General features: G+C 33.8%; 1 protein-coding gene across 1 annotated transcript; it reads right to left on the reverse strand.

Moving 5' to 3' along the window:
- Nucleotides 1-11,852: 11,852 nt before the first annotated feature.
- Nucleotides 11,853-16,726, reverse strand: LOC108343059 (uncharacterized). Its single transcript, XM_017581102.2, has 8 exons — nucleotides 16,550-16,726; nucleotides 15,114-16,351; nucleotides 14,808-14,997; nucleotides 13,931-14,034; nucleotides 13,717-13,819; nucleotides 13,318-13,616; nucleotides 12,512-12,817; nucleotides 11,853-12,319 (listed from the first exon to the last, which is right to left on the reverse strand). The coding sequence occupies exons 2-8, from the start codon at nucleotides 16,341-16,343 to the stop codon at nucleotides 11,966-11,968; spliced, it is 2,586 nt and encodes an 861-aa protein (XP_017436591.1). The 5' UTR covers nucleotides 16,344-16,351; nucleotides 16,550-16,726; the 3' UTR covers nucleotides 11,853-11,965.
- Nucleotides 16,727-18,108: the final 1,382 nt, after the last annotated feature.

Genomic DNA, 18,108 nt, shown 5'->3' on the forward strand with positions numbered 1-18,108 from the left:
AGTGAAAATTTATTTCCATGATGCACAAGCAAGAAAATGTTAAATTTCCAATTGAAAGAAAATTATGATCCACACATGGAACCAACTAAAGGAGAGTAACACGTGAGGGATTTATTTTGTAGGCATTTTACATTGAATTTTTGTGCTTGGAATACTGATTGTAGAAGCACATCTTTTGCCACATTCCACTTAAAGAAGCTCACGGCCAAGGGAGGTTCCAAGTGCTGAATTTTATTGCAATTAATTGAAGAAAGAAGAAAGCCTTCATCCAAGGAGCTCATGGCAAATTGGCAAAAGCACATAAAGGAGTGGCCACCACTTTAAAGGTTACGTGAGAATGGAGAGAAGTAACAAAATGATATTCCAGCATATGGGGTCCATTCACCTTGAAAGCTTACATACCTCCAAAATTCTTTACTTTTTATTTTTAATGAAAAGCACCACACGGCCATGATGGACAATTTAATTCATTTTAGTGCAAAGCAATCAGCACATGTCATAAATAAGAAGAGGAGCCCACGGTTGGAATGGTGTGCAATAAAGTATTGAAAAAGAAAAGATTAATTGGCAAAAATGGAGGGCCCTCACCCTATTTTCTCACGGGCAAGAAGCTATTGCTCAGAAATTTGTGCAAGAAACCAACGCTGGAATTAAGGAGGTCACGGGAAGCAGCAGCACTGAGCTTTGGCTATAAATTGGCAGCAGCAGCAAAGAAGAAATTATTAGATTTTAGGAGTAGGAATTAGGAGTTACGTTCTGGCTGGCTGGGTTTTCTCCTCCCCTTTGGGGGAGGTTTTGGATTTGGTTTAATTTTCACTTGCATGTATTGAATTTTGGTGATGTTGGATTTGATTTTCATTTACGCACTACATCCGTTTTCACGTTTAAGATTTTAAATGCAATTATTTTCAGTTCATGAATTTCAGATTTGCAATTTTAATTCTGTTAAAATTTCGTTTTTACCGTTTTCAGAATTTTACTGCTTAATCTTGTTTTTACAGTCAATTAATTTTACTACTTTCAGTATTTAATTTTTCTGCACAACAACCTTTAAACCCCCCCCCCCCCCCCTTCGTGTTATAAATCTGAGACTGAACCACCAACATTTGGTCCTTGAGAGACGACCTAGGAGTCACTTCCTAGTTATACTGCATAATTTAATTGCAATCAAATTTGTATGACCGCGACAGTCGTAGCAATGAGAAAAAAATTTTGCCATCCTATCTGAATACTTCTTATCCATGCACTGAAAATGAATCTGAGTTAGTTATTGTTGATATTGCTTCTAAATTTATACTTGGTTCATGTTCTGTGAGTATTTCTAATGTTAAGTCGGATACATTGGGATTGGGTGTTGTACCTCTGCATATAAATTCTTTGGAGCCACATTGCACTAACCCTATTATAGAAGGTACGCATAAATTTGACCAACAAACACCACCCACGGTTGAAAACAAAGGTGCATGCATACACAAAAGCTTGAAGATCAATAGGCACCAGCTGAACCCTCTCATCAAAAATCCGCCCTCCCTGGATCCAGTTGTGGAAGACATTTCTCTTCTTGATCAAATTTGGCGGATGAAGCAATTCCCTAAAAGTTCCTTCCCTGACCTAGTTGAGGAAGACGTCTCTCTGATCAATCAAGTTTGGCATCTTCCACCCTAACTCAGGGGAGTTTTCTTTTCCCTTCTCCTCCCTTCCGCACTTTTATTGCACTTGTCCATGATCTGTTGATTGTTCTGATTGCTGATTTTATGCTTATGATACATTGGGGACACTGTGTAGTTTAAGTGTGGTCTATTGGGAGAGATTTTTCTTTGTTTAGGCTTTTCTTTGTTTACATTTTTCAAGTTCTAGGTTGTTTTTGTTCTGTTTTAAGTTTGAGTTTGTGCACAGTTTTGCATGTTTCTCTTGATTTCTGGACTTTGTTTAGGTGTTAGATGTTTCCTTCACTTGATTGATACTCTGATTGGGTTGAAATTCTTACTTTTCTCTGACTGGTAGATGATTATGATGTTTGAGAGGTTGAACTGATTGTGACAGAAGTACCCTATATGAGATTTGAGTCACTTGATGTTCTTTCTTGTGTGTGATATATCTCTTGATTGCTTGCACATATGTCTTTGCTTGACTCTTCTTGATAATTTTTTATTGATATGCATGTTTGGAAGTGATAAAGGCAATTTTGTTCTTGAGCCTCTCTAGCCAAATGAGCCTACCGGTTTTAATCCTTTGATAATCCCTTTGAGCCTATGCTTTCCCCTTTTCTTTGTTTTGAAGCTGATACATTAACCTTAAGTGAAAAACCATGATTACCTTAACCTTAGGGAATTTTGGAGCTTTGGAATTATTTTAGGAATAAGTGTGGTCTTCTTGGATATTCTTATGAATTGGCTAGTTGGTTCCTCTTCTTGTTTTGTTTTTTTAAATATGTTGTGTATCTTGTCTCTTACAGTTGTGTTTTAAAAAAAAGAGAGAGAAAAGAAAAGAGGCGAGATAATACAACAAAAGAAAGAAAAATACAAAAAAATCAGAAAAGAAAAGAAAGAAAAATTGATGGCAACTCCTTTAGGGATTTCCCATCCAAAGAAGTATCAACTTACACTAAGACTAAGAAAGTGAAGTGAATAAAGACTTTCAATAAAAGTTTTTTCCTTATCTAAGTCTTAGATAGATTTACCTTGCTAAAAAACATTTGCATTGTTTTGTAGGTCACCAATAAAGGTTGGAAAACATACCTATGCATCCTAGGAAGCTTGCCAAGCTAAAGAGAGCAAAGAAGGCAAAGAAGAGAAGAATTTAAGCATTTTCCGGATTGGAACAGTTAGCTTCCAGATTAGGATTACAAAGGAAATTGGCTTCCATAATGGAAATTCCTCAGCCACTGCCAGCCTGCGCTCAGCCATTCTACACCATATTTTTCAGCACTTAAAACACGTTCGTTTTTAATGTGTTTCATGCGAGACTTGCGAGCCAAGCTTGGATTGCATCTTCAACACACTTCTTTTGTCATTCTTTAGAGCTTGATAGATCAGTTTTAGAGCTCTCTCTTCACCTATAAAAGAGAGGTGCATCTCCATGTAAAAATTAACTTCGAAATGATAAAGACATGTTGTTGAGTTTACTCCAAGCTTATCTTAAAAGTTCAACCTATCTTGTGCTTATTTAGCACTCCTTCCTCTAGCTTCCTTCCCCTTTGGAAGGCCTTCTGAGCTTGAGAAACCTTACACACTCACCAAACCTCCACTGAACCATTTCACAAACACTTGGTGTGCACCAGAAACATCCTTCATTTCTCCATTCCGCTGCGTCCATTCTGAATCGTGGAGCACTCTCGCTTGAAGTGTGGAGTTGCTTCCATCAAAAATACAAAATAATCAGAAAAAAATGAATAATGAAGTTAAGAAGAGGATTGAATTAGAGGTTTTGGGTGTGATGTGATTGTATTTTCACTTGTTCCCCATTGCTCCTCTATTATCTTTGGTTTGTAGCTTCTCATCCATATTTTATCCTCCCTTGTCCTTGGCTCCATTACAACCATGAAAAAACCTTTTGATTTGAACATGCATATGGTTTGAGTGTTGATATTAGAGGTTTGCCAAGTCTGTTTGTTGCTTGCTTTCTTGAGTGCATTAAGTTGACATTGTTTACCCTAGACACTTGAAAGAAACAATGATAGTGCATCTGTGAGGTTATGTTGCTTTTGAATCACCTCTTGAGCTGAATAATTATTTTTTCATGTCTTGAATTATTTGGATGATTTCCATGAGTATCTACTTTCTCTGATTATTTGTGTGATGGATGTTTTCTATTCCTTTTCTCTTTCCAGGATTCATTGAGGATTGTGTAAATGTTTGTTTACTTGTGTGTGTGTGTTTTTTTTTTCGTTTCCTAAAGGTTGGGTCACTCTCTTGATGTCTTTTGAATTGTTCTTTGTTTTGCGTTTTGATTTAGCCCAGGAGTGCAAAAGACTAAGTGTGGTCTATTTTGATGAATCACTATTTTGTACTATTCACTTAGCTTTCTGCATCATATTGTATTAGTGAATTGTATTTAATTCTCCATTATTGTCTCATTTTCACTATTTGGGCTTAATTAGACTATTAATTTTTATTTTAATTAATTTGAATTATTTAGGCCTAATTATTCCAATTATTATTTACAGGACAATTTTGGAATCATATTTTGGGACAAAAAGAGTGTGGTCACGTCAATAATTGTATTTAATTTCATTTTGTAATTTTAATTATGTTAGTTTTGGACATATTTGACTTTTGGGACTATTTTTGGTCAAATTTTAAGAGAAGCCCATTAGAAGGGCAAAATTGTAAAAAGGGGCTTTAAAACCTCAAATCAGATTTAGGAAACAGGCTCCTCCCCTCATTTTCACGTTTTCTTCTTAGGTTTTAGAGCAATTGGCATTTTCCACCCCCCGCCCTTTGTGAGGGTTTAGGTTTGTTTTCGTTTTCTATATTCCTGTATTGAATCAATTCTGTTTTTGAAGTGCAATTTCAATTTCGTTTCTTGTTTCCATTACGTTTCCAATTTCGTTTCTATATGCAATTTCGTTTTGCCATTTCAGTTTGCGTTTTGTGCTCTAATTCCATTTTGCTGTTTGAATTTTGTTTTAATGGTAGCTTAAGTGTTCTTGGTTGGTCTTAGTGAGATTGTAACGTTTTCCTTGAGATTGTTGGTCTGCCATGGTGATTTTGCTATTTTAACCTTGCTCCATATTTAATTATGTTTTATGCTTGCAATTGGGTACACACTTAGTTTCCTAATTGTATTTAATCTTCGCTTAGTCGATTATACCGCATTTGCTTTGTCTGTGGCAACGTGGAAATGATTAAATGGGAGCATTGCGTTTGCTTAATTCGCTTTTATGAAAGCATGATTAGTCTTCGCTTAGTTGGTTAATTCATGTTAGATTAGGGGTTAGAGGAGTGAGTATTTGTTGCTAATCTATCATTGGAAGCATTATAATTGAGCTAGTGGCCAACCGTTTTGAATTAGTGTTTAGATTCGAGTTTTAATTTAGTTCGTTTGAAGTCACAAAATTGTCCACAAAACCCGCTCACCAAGTGTTTGATCTAATGACTGAACCAATATTTGGTCCTTGAGAGTCACTTCCTAGTCTATGCTGCACTTTATTGCATATTAATTTTATTCGGGTAGGACCCTGATCACTAAGCAACCTTGTCTAGATTTCCTTAACTCAACGAGTTCAACAAATTTTTTAATTCTCTTTAGAATTGCAATCAACGATTGTTTACAAGTCGTTTAGACTATTACTCTCGCAAAGAGGATATGATTACAATGCAATGTAGTCTAAACACTCGTAGTTGTTTCTCTTTTTTCTATTTCTCTCTTTCTAACAATGAGTAAGCAAATATTAAAGTGAAGCTTCGGAGTATTGATTTTCTTCTCTTTTTCTGCTCAGATATTCTCTTTCTCTTGAGCTCTTTCTGTGCTTTCTTTTGAACACTTCTCAAAGGATAAATATTTTTGTTTTATGTTATCCTCTTGATTCTTCATTTGAATGATCTTCTATTTAAAGGCTTTTGGATAAATGTCTGTTAGACTAAGCTCTTGACCTTGATTCTTGTGTCTTCTCTTTCTTCGTGTACAACAGTCGTTGGTTAAAGTCAACTTGTCAGAGCATGCTTACTTTTCAGTACTTTTCTTGAAGTAGGTTGTACTTTCCTTTAGACATCGCTTCAACTGAAGAACATTATGTGAATATCTCTTTTGTCTCTAACATCCACTTTTGATATTTTAATTGAGGCTTATGGATGTGTGTAGTGTAGGTTATCTACAAAGAATAGAGTAGATTGTACATGCAACAAATATGTCTTATCTCTTATCACTTTTGTTGTTTTTGAACGTTGAGTATTTAATGTCATTTAATGCTTGCTCAGAACAACAAAGTGTTTTTGATTTCCTACTGTTGAGGATGTGTTTAACAATTAAGCTTTTGTTTTAAAGATACCAAGCATTGAATCATAACTTCATAATTAGACGAAGTAACAGTTAAATCATGGTATCGTTTAGGCTTATGCAAACACTTTTTGTGATTTTTCCGTTTTAGAGCAATTACATTTAGCATGTTATGTTTTATTTGGTGTTTTAGGTTTAGGCTTTTCTAAAATATTTTTGTCAAAGACTTTGTTTTGACACTTTTTCGTTTTTTCGAGAGTTCAATTGAATATCCCTTTGGATATAGTAAGCTTACGCATTTAGCTTAAACTCTCTTAGATGCTTTTGACTTAAAAGTCGTTTTAGCATTGCGTTTGGGTGTTTTTTTGTTTTCTACAATCCTAAAGGTTTTCCTAAGGTTTTTCTATGTTAGGGATCCTTGAGCCTAGGTCTTGTGTTTCATCCTAATGTATTTTCAAATTCTTATTTCGTTTAATGTTATTTGATTAAACTTCAAAACATGAGAGCGTTTAGACGTATGCACAATTTTGTCTTAACACTATGGAGTTTGTGTCTACGATTGTGTGTATGATTATTTGGGACATGAACGAGGTTATAAGAATTTTTGAGTTTTAGATCTTTGATTATATGAATTTTGATAGTTGCATAGTTTTGATCTGAATTGCTAGATGTCGAATTAATTTTATTTTATTAGTTTATAATTTTTGAAAATTAATATACTCTTTAATCATTCAAGTTTTTTTATCCTAAGTTTTTAAATCCATTTCTAGCTTACTCTTTCATGGTGTCAATGTGTTTTTTTCTACAATGATTGTGTGTGTACACTAGAGCAAAGGATATAGCTGGTGAAAATCTGAGCAACGCTAAAACTCAAGAGTAGGATAGACTTGTGAGTTTATTTGATGTGTTATATGTATAAAGCCTTTGTAATATATATAATTTTCGTATGATGATGAAGATAATTATATTTTGAATAACTTTCCATTAGAAAATTATGGACAAATATGGTAATATAAAACTTCATGCTTATGATTGTGTATATTGTGCTTGTTTTCAATAAATTGGGTGTTATACATTAGTAGACCTTGTGTATAAATTGGGGCATTACAGACCCACCATAGTTTGGCTACTTAGTGAGTCATCCCAACCCTGCTCACTTATTAGTGAGCTCAAGAAACTTGATCCCAACCCAATCCATCACGGGTTGGTGGGGTAAACGGGTTGGCTAACTTAATTAAAAAAAATACTTTTTTTCTAACATTTTGACCCTAATGCTTGTGGGTGAGCATTTGGGATGAATATGTTTGATTTGGTTCAATGGAGGAAAAAGAATGTGACAGGAATCCACCACTATTGGAAAGAAAAGAAAGTAGATAGGATATTGTGGAAACTAGGTACTTACCTTGCCACATGGGTTGTTAACCTTCTATAGGCCTATTGAGCCCTTGGATCCATCATGGCATGTGCAAGGTTTTTGTTATACAAATGTTCATCCTCATATGATATGATATAAAGAGGAGTTGTTCTACACTTCAAACGAGAACTCCAAACCATGGTTAAAGATTGGGATGGAAAGGTACCAACCTTTGAGGGGGAAATAAGTGGATAATTCTTGCTCGTTACTACAACAATATAGTTTTCATTGATTTTCTACTATATCATGATGACAGTAGTAGCAAATAGTTATACACATACATATAGTAAAGTAATCAATCGTTCTTGATACATTTTGAGATGATGTGATATTATAATTTATAGGATGTGCAAGAAGTAAAAAGGTAGGAGTAGGAAGAAGTAGTTAAGTAAGAGTGATTTCTTTTGTATCCAGGTACCCGACTTACCATGGGTTTAACCGAGGTGAGTCGAGTTTTTAGTGGACCGAATCCATTTTTGTAATAAAATATTAAATTTTACACTTTTTTTTATTATTTTGTCTTTACATTTTTAGGACATTGTAGATTTAGGATATATTTTTCATGGCTATGATGATGAAATTAAAAAAAAAAAACTTTTACTCCTCGTGAAGTGGATAATGTTGTTAACTATTTAGTTTACTAAACGTAGTTGCAAGCAATTCTTTAACCATCAACTTTTTAAAATTATTGAAATATGATTAACATGGATTTTGGTTTGTGTTTTAAACTTGTTAGTCACACTTTATCTCTTATTCCATATTATCATAGTTTTTTTTAGGTATATTGATTCATTTAGATTTTAAATTGATAAGAGATAAAATTAACTTATAACTTATAATACATAAATAGAAAGCAAACTTTATCTTATATGAAATTGAGTTAGACATAAATTTACTTATTAAAATGATATTAAATAACTTATTTTTTATATCTTTAAATCACAAGTGATTTTTTCTTTTCATAAATAATGTAATTGTTTAGGGTTTCGCCTCTGTTATTTAATCGAGCACATTTTTAGGGTATCAACTGATGGTATCTTGATATTTTCCATGTGTCAAGTATACTAGGAGAGTTTTTTCCATATTCTAAATTGTATTTTTACAAGAATTGTGAAAAACATATTTTTTGAGTTAACCTAGGTGAAATCTTTCTATTCGTACGAAATTCTCATAATTTCCTTATGGTAGGAGCATGTTTTACATTATTGTATTTTAACTGTTTTTGGATAGATATCAAATTAGGATAGCAGTGATTCATTAACTTTCATTCTCTGTGATAGAGATGTTTCTATTTTCGTAGACAAGCACAAAACTAAGGTGGTAGATGTAGGAGGTCGAAACAATTTATGTTTTGTTTAATTATTATTACTGTTATAAAATAATTTTCCCCCTCATTTGTGTAGATTGTTGATGGTTCTGAACTTCCAACCTGAGATTAAATTTCGTTAACAAGAAAGGTATACCTGTTCAAAATTAAGAAAGATGCATTTAACCCTTATTTTGTTCCCTTATACATTAAAAAGCATAATAACCCTCTTTTTTATCCTTACATAGTGAAAGAGGATGATAAGAGATGTTGTTACCATCCAAAAATTTCAAAATATTAACCCTTAGAAGATTTTTGTAAAGTTTGTTTTCTTTTAATTTCATGGTTAATTAATTGTCACATATGAATGATGATGACAACTTAGTTTCTAACAGTGTTAAGGGGTCCTTTTATGGATGGAAGTAGTTTTTTTTTTCTTTTTTTTCACAACAAAATGTTGTCTTTTTATTCCTCAATTTATACTCACTTTTTTTAAACATGTTTTCTTTTATACGTAGCTTTAGTTTGAGAAAGGAGTTGCGGCTAGGAATGTATTCAGTCAGGTTTAAAAAAAAAAGCTTAACACCCTATTTTATCCCCAGTTCCGCTCGAAAATGTCAAATTAGTCCATCCTTTAAAAAATGCGTTAATTACGTCCTCACTTAATAAAATTTGCATCAATTAAATTCCTTCCGTTAAATCCGTACAAACGGCGTTAATTATCTTGATACAAAATAATTAATATCGTTTGTACGGATTTAACGAAAGAGATTTTATTGATGCAAATTTTATTAAGTGAGGACGTAATTGACGCATTTTTTAAAGGATGAACTAATTTGACATTTGCGAACGAAACTGGGGACAAAATAGGGTATTAAGCCTAAAAAAAATTATTCGTTACTCACACGGATACCCACTTAAAAGATATTTGTGAGTATTTTAAAATCTACAGATATCCCTAAATACCTAGAAATATCTGCAAATATTTAAAAAATATATATTTTTCTAAATTAGTAAAATAAAATTACAAAAAAAATATAAAATATAATTAAATATAAATTAAATTTTAATTTTAATTTTAATTAAATTTAATAAAATATAAATTAAATTTTTATTTTTTACATGTAACAGATATATGCGGATACAGATAATATAATATTCACTACACTCAACCCATTTATAAGTAGGTATTAAAATACCTTCTATCCATAGTAAATATTCACGTATACTAACTATTTATCGCAATGTAAAATGTAAATACATGAATTTTTTTATCATGTAGCAATAGAAACTCTTTTCGGGGTGCAAAATTTCATGAGGATGCTACAAGGAATCAAGGCTATTTCTTCCTACAGTGTATCAAATTTATTTTTCTCTTCACCCCATCATTATAGATTTTATTTTCCCAAACACACTAAATCAATTTCAAAAACAATTTTCCAGAAGGTACTCACCACTTGTCCGAAAAACACTCATCCACCCCTGTTCCGAAAGCTATGATAGGGTGCGGGAACAAAGTTGATAGGGTGTAGGAAGCAGCAACCTATGTCATAAGAATTGGACTAAAAGAGAATACCAAGGGGTGTTGCTCCCTCCACCACCATCCTATACTTCCTCCACCTCCCCACATTATTTTAAATACAATTATATCCTTAAGTTAAAAAGATTTTTACTTTTATCCTATTTTAAATAATTTGAAACCCTAATTTTACTTTCTCAGCACCCACTTTCTCCATTTCCGTTTCACCTCCCCACCTCCCGCACTTCCATTCATTTTTCTTCCCATTTTTTTTTGGTTTGAAAGCTTTCATTGCCGCCGTGGTGTGAAGGAGCGTCGCCGCCGTGGTGTGGAGGAACATCGAGGAGCGTCCAGAGCATCAACCAGCGTGGGAAATATACATCAACGGAGGTGACATCCTTCAACGGATGTCCCCTAATAAAACAAACCCTAAAATAAAAAAACGTAACTTTAAACGGAGGTGACATCTTCAACGGATGTCAACATCCATTTAAGGTAAAACGGATGTCGACATCCGTTTTTCCTTAAACGGATGTTGACATCTGTTGAAGGATGTCACCTCCGTTTAAAGGTTACATTTTTTATTTTAGGGTTTTATTTCAAGGTTTATTCGAATACGCACTTGGAGGAAGCACGACACGCACTGCACCACGAGAGTGACATGCACCACGAGAGGGAGACTGCTTGATAATTCTATCCATCACCACCAACCTTTGCAACTTGTAGTATCTCACAATGACGAAAGAAAAAGAGGAAGAAATATAATGTTAAAATGAAAGAAAAGTATTTTACTCATGTACGAGACTAGAATAGATTATTAATGAAATAGGTTGTGAATGGATAAAATAATAACCCTAAAAATAAAATTTTACTGAGGGACAAAATAGTAAAGAGGAGATGGAGGAAGAAAGATGTGATGGTGGAGACCCCATATCAAGAAGAATCCAAATATTTAATTTCCATAATCCTTCTAACTTTCAAAGTTTTCCCCGTTTGAGTTTAAATATGTTTTACTTTAAATATATAGTTACTTTTTTCCTTTAAAAAATGAGAATAAGATTATAAAATATACTTGTAATACTCAATCCATACATAATATATATATATATACATGTATATATATATATATACATGTATATAGTATATATATATATATACATAGATACATATATAGATATATATAGATATATATATATATATATATACATATATAGATATATATATATATATATATATATATATATATAAGTAATTATTGTGTATTTATCTTAAAATACGTAATTCTCAATTAAAATCTTCCAAAAAATTACAAATTACCTAAACAAGTCACAAGTGTCTTAGGTATTGTACCAGTAAGTGTATTTTTTATATACTTTTCTCCACCTACATTAATATTATCTTTGCAAATTGACCATTAATTTAATGACCCTCTCGAACAAGTGATGCATAAATAACCTTTTATATTATGCCAGATTCAATTGAAATAAATGAAAATAAAATAAATGACGTGATGTATGAAAGTGTCTAAAATAAAACTATGTATAAATCTATGGCCTTGAAGCACGTCACAGCCACTATATGAAATGTTTATCAAAAAATAGACATCATTTTAAGGTATTTGAAAATCGGCTTGCGTTGTGACCATGACAGGTCACGATCCCATTGTTAAAGGCTTCTTTTAAAAAAAATTGAAAGAAAATTTGATTACATTTCCTGGTACAAATTTGTTTTCCACCTCTAAAGTATCTCTCCATACATGCAAAATTATAAAATTAAAAATAAAATAACTTCACTTTCTCCTCCGCTTTCTCTGTCTTCTATCATGCTCAGCGTCACTCTCATCAGAACTAGTTGAATCTGAGTCTGAACTACCAGAATCCGATGAAGCAGAACTCCCCGACTCATCATCTGATTCAGATTCTGAAACTTGTTTTTGTTGTTGCATGATAAGACGTGGCATATTCTTCAAATACTCACGTAGGTTCTCGGTAAGACCACCAAGACCAATGGATGTGAAGAAATTAATGCAGAACCGTGTGTTTTTTGGATTATCTTTTGGAAATATGGATTCAAAAGATTCTTGCATAGTTGGATCGTTTAACCGTTCATTTAGCAGCCGGATTCCAAGATGTTCTGATAATTCCTGCAACATCATAAACAGAAATCAACATCTTCCACATACAGATATGCATGCATAATTTACACAGTCTACAAGACAAGAAGCCCAAAATATTTTCCAGGTCTCATTATAAGTATATTTCTAAAGCTGACAATTCAAACTTCGAGCAATAATAATGCAGGTGCATAAAAAGAAGCACGAGACTATTTGAAATACCTGGAAGAGAATCTTAATAAATATACGTGAAGAAGAAGTTGTGTCCTCTTCAGTCAGGCGTATATATGATAAAACATGCCAAGGTAAAGCATCTGTGCCAAGTAAATGAGCAAAAAATTTTGCCACATTACGCAGTTTATTTGTTTCAAGTCGGTGAATCATGGAGTACTGCTGCACAAAGCACTTCTCAAAATTTTCTTGGTGTACTTTGTTGATCATGCAGAAACGCTGCCCCAGAAGACCATAATATCGGAGATAGGTTCTCTCTTGGCTGCAACATTCCAAAAGCATAATGCACAATTCCATCTGCCACAAATTATAAAAAATAAAAAATTATAATTAGTTCAAATAAGCAAAAGGTATAACTTAAACAAATGGAGAACAATACATTCTATTCTGGAAATGAATGTTCAGTCTGAGTAACTACGTATAGATACAGAGTCTATGCTTGGAATGGTTAAAAGCTTGTAACAGCTAGACATATATCCACTGGTTATATAAAAGAGTATGAAATCAGATAAAAACTAAAGAACAAAATAACCTTGATCCGAAGTGATACTAAGCTAAATTCAAATCTAAAAGATCAAGTAGTGCCAAGATACAAATTCGCAAATTAGTGAGTTTATACAGGGGGAGACATAAAGAAAGAGAGCATTCAATTTTTCAATATATTGAACTAGATTCTAAAGTTCTTCCATGTTCATAAAATATAAATTTGACATACTAAAATATTTAGAATAAGAAAAAGGAAGCTAGTAGATAATTTAGCAAAAGAAAATGAATTCTAGCAGTGATTCCGATCTCACCTCTTGACCTGGCTCTAGCTTAATTTTCAGAAGCTTATGACCTGCTTCCTCAAAATCAACACTAGACATAATCGTTAAGTATATTGTCCTTCGAAGATTGACAAGATTTGTCTCTGTTTCATCTTTTATTTGCATCTGTTCTTCATCCTCTTCATCAGACTCATCCTCTTCATCTTCATCATCTGACTCAGCATCCATGCCTTCCTCTTCATCCTCGGATTCCTCACCCAGCATTGATTTCTTCAACTCTTCATACCGCTTCTCATTCTCCAGGAAATTGGGGTCTGGCTTGAATATATCTGAGAAAAAACAAAAATAGAATATAAAGAAATCAAAATGGCCAGTGACCACAATCAATCAAAGAAAAAACATATACAAACTTCCAAAAACAAAATATACCAAGGGAAATCTCAGGATCTATCTCTTCATCCAAGGACACTTCATGAGTTAACTGATCTTCCTGCTCCACAAGATCTAGCTCAGGACGAACAGCTGGATAACCCTATTAATGCAATGCAACCATTGTAACACATTCTTTAAAGTACTCCTTTATTTACAAAAGTATGTCTTATTATGTTAATGTGTCATTCCTATCACAAACCATAAAAAGTACCTGAAACTTCGCTTTTCTTATTGCAAACAAGCCTTCAATCAGAAACTGAACACGTTTGTCAATTTCTCCCTCATGAAGAATCCCACGAAAACGCTCAAAGATACCTGCAAATTATTAAATCTTATTTACTAACCACGGGCGAGAAAACTCACATGGAGGTTTTCTCACATGGAGGTTTTAGTAATAAACGACAATATTACAGCTTTGATATTTTAAACAAGAACTGCTTGCCCCACACAGGGTAAATAAGGGACTCATCAGTAGATTGTCAACTTCTAAATCCTTCTCTTGAAGGGTTGTTTTGGATTGTGTTGTTTATTTATTGTTTGTTTGCTTACACCTACCTTCCAATGCACTCTTTTCCCCAATTGTTGGCAATCTTCAAGCATAAATTTTATCTGTCCATAAATGTTTGGCAATCAATATTGTTGTGTTGGTGTGTGAACATTGGATGTTGTCAATTATTTGTACAAGTACATCATATTTTCACCGGATTGTTTTAAGTTTCATATTTTAACAACTCACGACACCAGACAAATTAATTTTCATTTCTTCCATCCATATATTATCTAGCACTCCTGCAAGTCACCTTTGATCTAACTTGTTTCCTTACACGATTTCATGCAACTGGAATCTTAAAACCCTTGATTCCAGTCTGCCCCTCTTTTGCAGATGAGGTAATCTTAACCCGAGCATCATTTACTTATCTCTAACGTGCTATCCTAGAGTAGTTAATACCATCAAGCAGACGAAAAAAGGGTTTATAATGTAAAAGGAAGTGCAATAGGAAACAATAAAAGACAAATGCCAAAGTCGTTATCACATTTAAAAATAAAAACCTAAGCACACAGTTGCCATATAGTTTGAGGATTCTCACCATGCAGACCCTTAGGTGAGAGATCCTGCAGTATTGAACCACATTCTGTCACAAAACCAACAGCTACTTCAACACTATCGTCAGTAGGTTTCTCGAGCAAAACTGTGAGTAACTCAAGAGCAATGATCTCATGAGCTACTTGCTGATTCACCAGATGCCCTATAAATTTAACAGCTGCTAGTAATTGAGGCTATCAATGATAAAAACAAACAAAGAAAAAAACAAATCAGAAGCATAGCAAAAGAGAAATAAAAGAAAATTAGAAAAAACAAAATTGATCTCAGAATAAGAATAATAATCACATACCTTGTCATTCCGCTTATAAGCCCTCTTAAGCTGCAAAACAATCCTTCTAAGCAAAAGATCCCCCACCTCGGGAAACTTTGTATTAACAACAGCAACCAAGGCAGCAAAAACATCTGTAAATCCCGGAGATGCCATCTGTGACTTCATACATGACCGACAAAAAAGTCCCCTTCCCCTGATCAGGTTTTCCGAAAACAATTCAGGAATTATATTTTTTATGTTTGTAGCATTAACCTTATTTACAAGCCCGTTTATGCTCTTTCTCAGAGCATCCCACGTTAACCTTTGATATTCTACACTACTTTTATCCTGAACTTCTTTCATCATCATCGCCATCTTAAAGGGGGGAATGTAAACACCTCCACTCTTGCCCAAATTAGATGCATCACCATTCAGGTTACCTCCTGGGATAGTTGTCTGTCGTTGAGGATTTGCATCTCTAACAGTTCTCCCATTTCCATTCTCTTTCTTCCTACTTTCTTCTTGCTGCTTGCTCACACCCTTATCCCTGTGGTTGCGCTCATTGTCATCATCCCTTTCAGGTCTTCTTCGTCTCCTATCACTATCCCTCTCTGATTTCCTTGCCAACTCCCTATCATCTTCCTCCGAATCATAACGTGAGTGTCTGTTACCACCCTTTTCCACTTTTCGCCTCTTATCCCTATCACTATACCCATCTGATTTCCTGGTCAGCTCAATGTGATCTTCTTCTGAATCATGCCGTCCACGGCGATCCACAATTCTACTCTTGCCTTCCTCCCCTCCTCGCCATCTATCCCTGTGATGCAATCTATGACTCTCTTTCTCCCCTCGCCTTTCACTCTGACCATTCACTCGACGAGAAGCCCTATCACCCCGGCTATCTTCTTCAGCATCTCTCCTCCCACGTCCATCATAATCCTGCGGCAGCCTCTCATCCTCTCCCTTCTCTTCACTAACCCTCTTTTTATTCACAATCTGACCCTCCTCCTCTGAGCTCTCTGACTTCTCCTTTCTCTCCCTACTCCTACTTTTTTTATCACTCCCCATAACACCATCCCTCTCCGCTCTATTTCTCTCTTCCCCCGAGTTACTTCCATCACTATTATCCCTGCGGTGACCAGAACTCTTCCTACCACTCCTACCACCACGCCGATACCTATCCCTCTCTTCATCCTCAGATTCGCAGCCACTGCGTCTCCTCACATCATCTTCACTCGACTCGCTGCTACTGCTGCGTCTTCTGGCCATGTCAAACCCTAATTCAATCCAACATAAGTTAAATCCACAATAAAAAAAACACGGGGAATACACAAAATTGCGGTAATTTCACAGCCAAACTGCTTAAAATTGTAAAATGAAGTGTGAATGGGAAAACGAAACAAAAATCACAATAGAAGACCCTATGTAATAGAGTGAAAAAGAAGAGAACAATTGAACAAGCCAGAAACAGGAACCTTAGGTCGTGCCAGAGAACCGAGAAGTTGAGTGAAAGAACTCGATGGATCTTTGCAGAAATGTGTTAGGTTTATGTTTTGAAAGAAAGATGTGAAACGAGAGAGATGGCGTTTGTTTTGCAGAAGTTCTTAGGTTTAGGTTTACAGAAAGGTGGATGCTGATGAATGATTTGTAAAATTATGAATTAATCCGTAGTATACCTAAATAACGTGATTATCTATATTAATTATTATAAATATTATATTATATATTATCTATACTATTATAAAGAGGTTTCCGTATTTTTATTTTATATTTTATATATTTTTTTATAATTAAATTAATTGTTTTACTATTTACCTTTTAACTGGACATTTTTTTAAATTTAACTATTTCTTTTATTTGATTTTTTTAAAATTTAATTTTTTTTAAACTAAAATAATAATTTATAATAAAAATATTTATATTTATTTTTAAATCTATAATAATATTTTTAGTTTTATATGATAACACAATTTTATTTATTTATAATATATATATATATATATATATATATTAATTATAGATTTTGGTATGTTATAGAAATAATTTATTTAAGATAAGTTTTATTTTATACGTGAGATGATTCACGTTATATCATTTTATTATTTTATTATTTTATTGCTGAAATGTTTAGATTTAATAGTTTACTTGGTTATTATGTTAATTGATTTTTTCAGATTAGTATTTGATTTTAAAAGTATATATATTGAGTTTTAAAGTTGTTAAAATTATATGAATCAAGTTTCTTTTATTAAATTGGCAGAAACGGAATTAACTCCTAATTCACGTAGGAAAGGAATCTGTATTTTTTTTTCTTTGTCCTATGGTTTTTCTCTAATGCCCTAGCTTTTTCTCTCTTTTCTATATCTTTATTAAAAAAAATTTCTCTATCTCCTTTTGGGAAAAAAATTAATATCTTATGTACAATCTCACGTAACTGAGCCAAAACACACGAAAAAGAAACCAACTGAGGCTCATTCTCCCTTTGTTGCTAACGACAAGGCAGAGGAGGACGGGAATAAGTCTGATCGACAAGCGAGGGTGTTGTTCCAAGGGATATGGAACGAAGAAGACGAGCTCGACATTCTTAAGGGTATACTTGAGTTCATCTCAAAGACCGGACAAGAGCCTTATAGGTATGCCACACTTTCCACAAGTTCATTAAGAAGTCACTCCACGTGGAGGTTTCCAACCATCAACCGAAGGAGAAGATTCGACGGGTGAAGAAGAAGTTCGAGACTTGTGAGGCGAAAAAGAAGAAAGGGATTCAGCCTCGGTTGTGGAAAATCCAAGAGGAAGGAATTGGAAAGAAGGTGGAAAGTGTTGTAATATTCTGAGATGGAACTACTTGTGAATTACTCTCTACTGATTGGGGAGCAGATTAAGTTGGTATCTGAAGCCTTACAGTCATCCAACAATTAGGATTCATTTGTGTTAGGTAACATTGATTAGTTCTTTTGGTACTCTATGTATCATACCTTTTGTGGATTATTGTACTTTTGGTGTTTGTGGCATAGTCTTTTTTGCTAAGTGTTGT

The sequence above is a fragment of the Vigna angularis genome, chromosome 6 (genome assembly GCF_016808095.1).
Source record: "Vigna angularis cultivar LongXiaoDou No.4 chromosome 6, ASM1680809v1, whole genome shotgun sequence".
Classification (NCBI taxonomy): domain Eukaryota; kingdom Viridiplantae; phylum Streptophyta; class Magnoliopsida; order Fabales; family Fabaceae; genus Vigna; species Vigna angularis.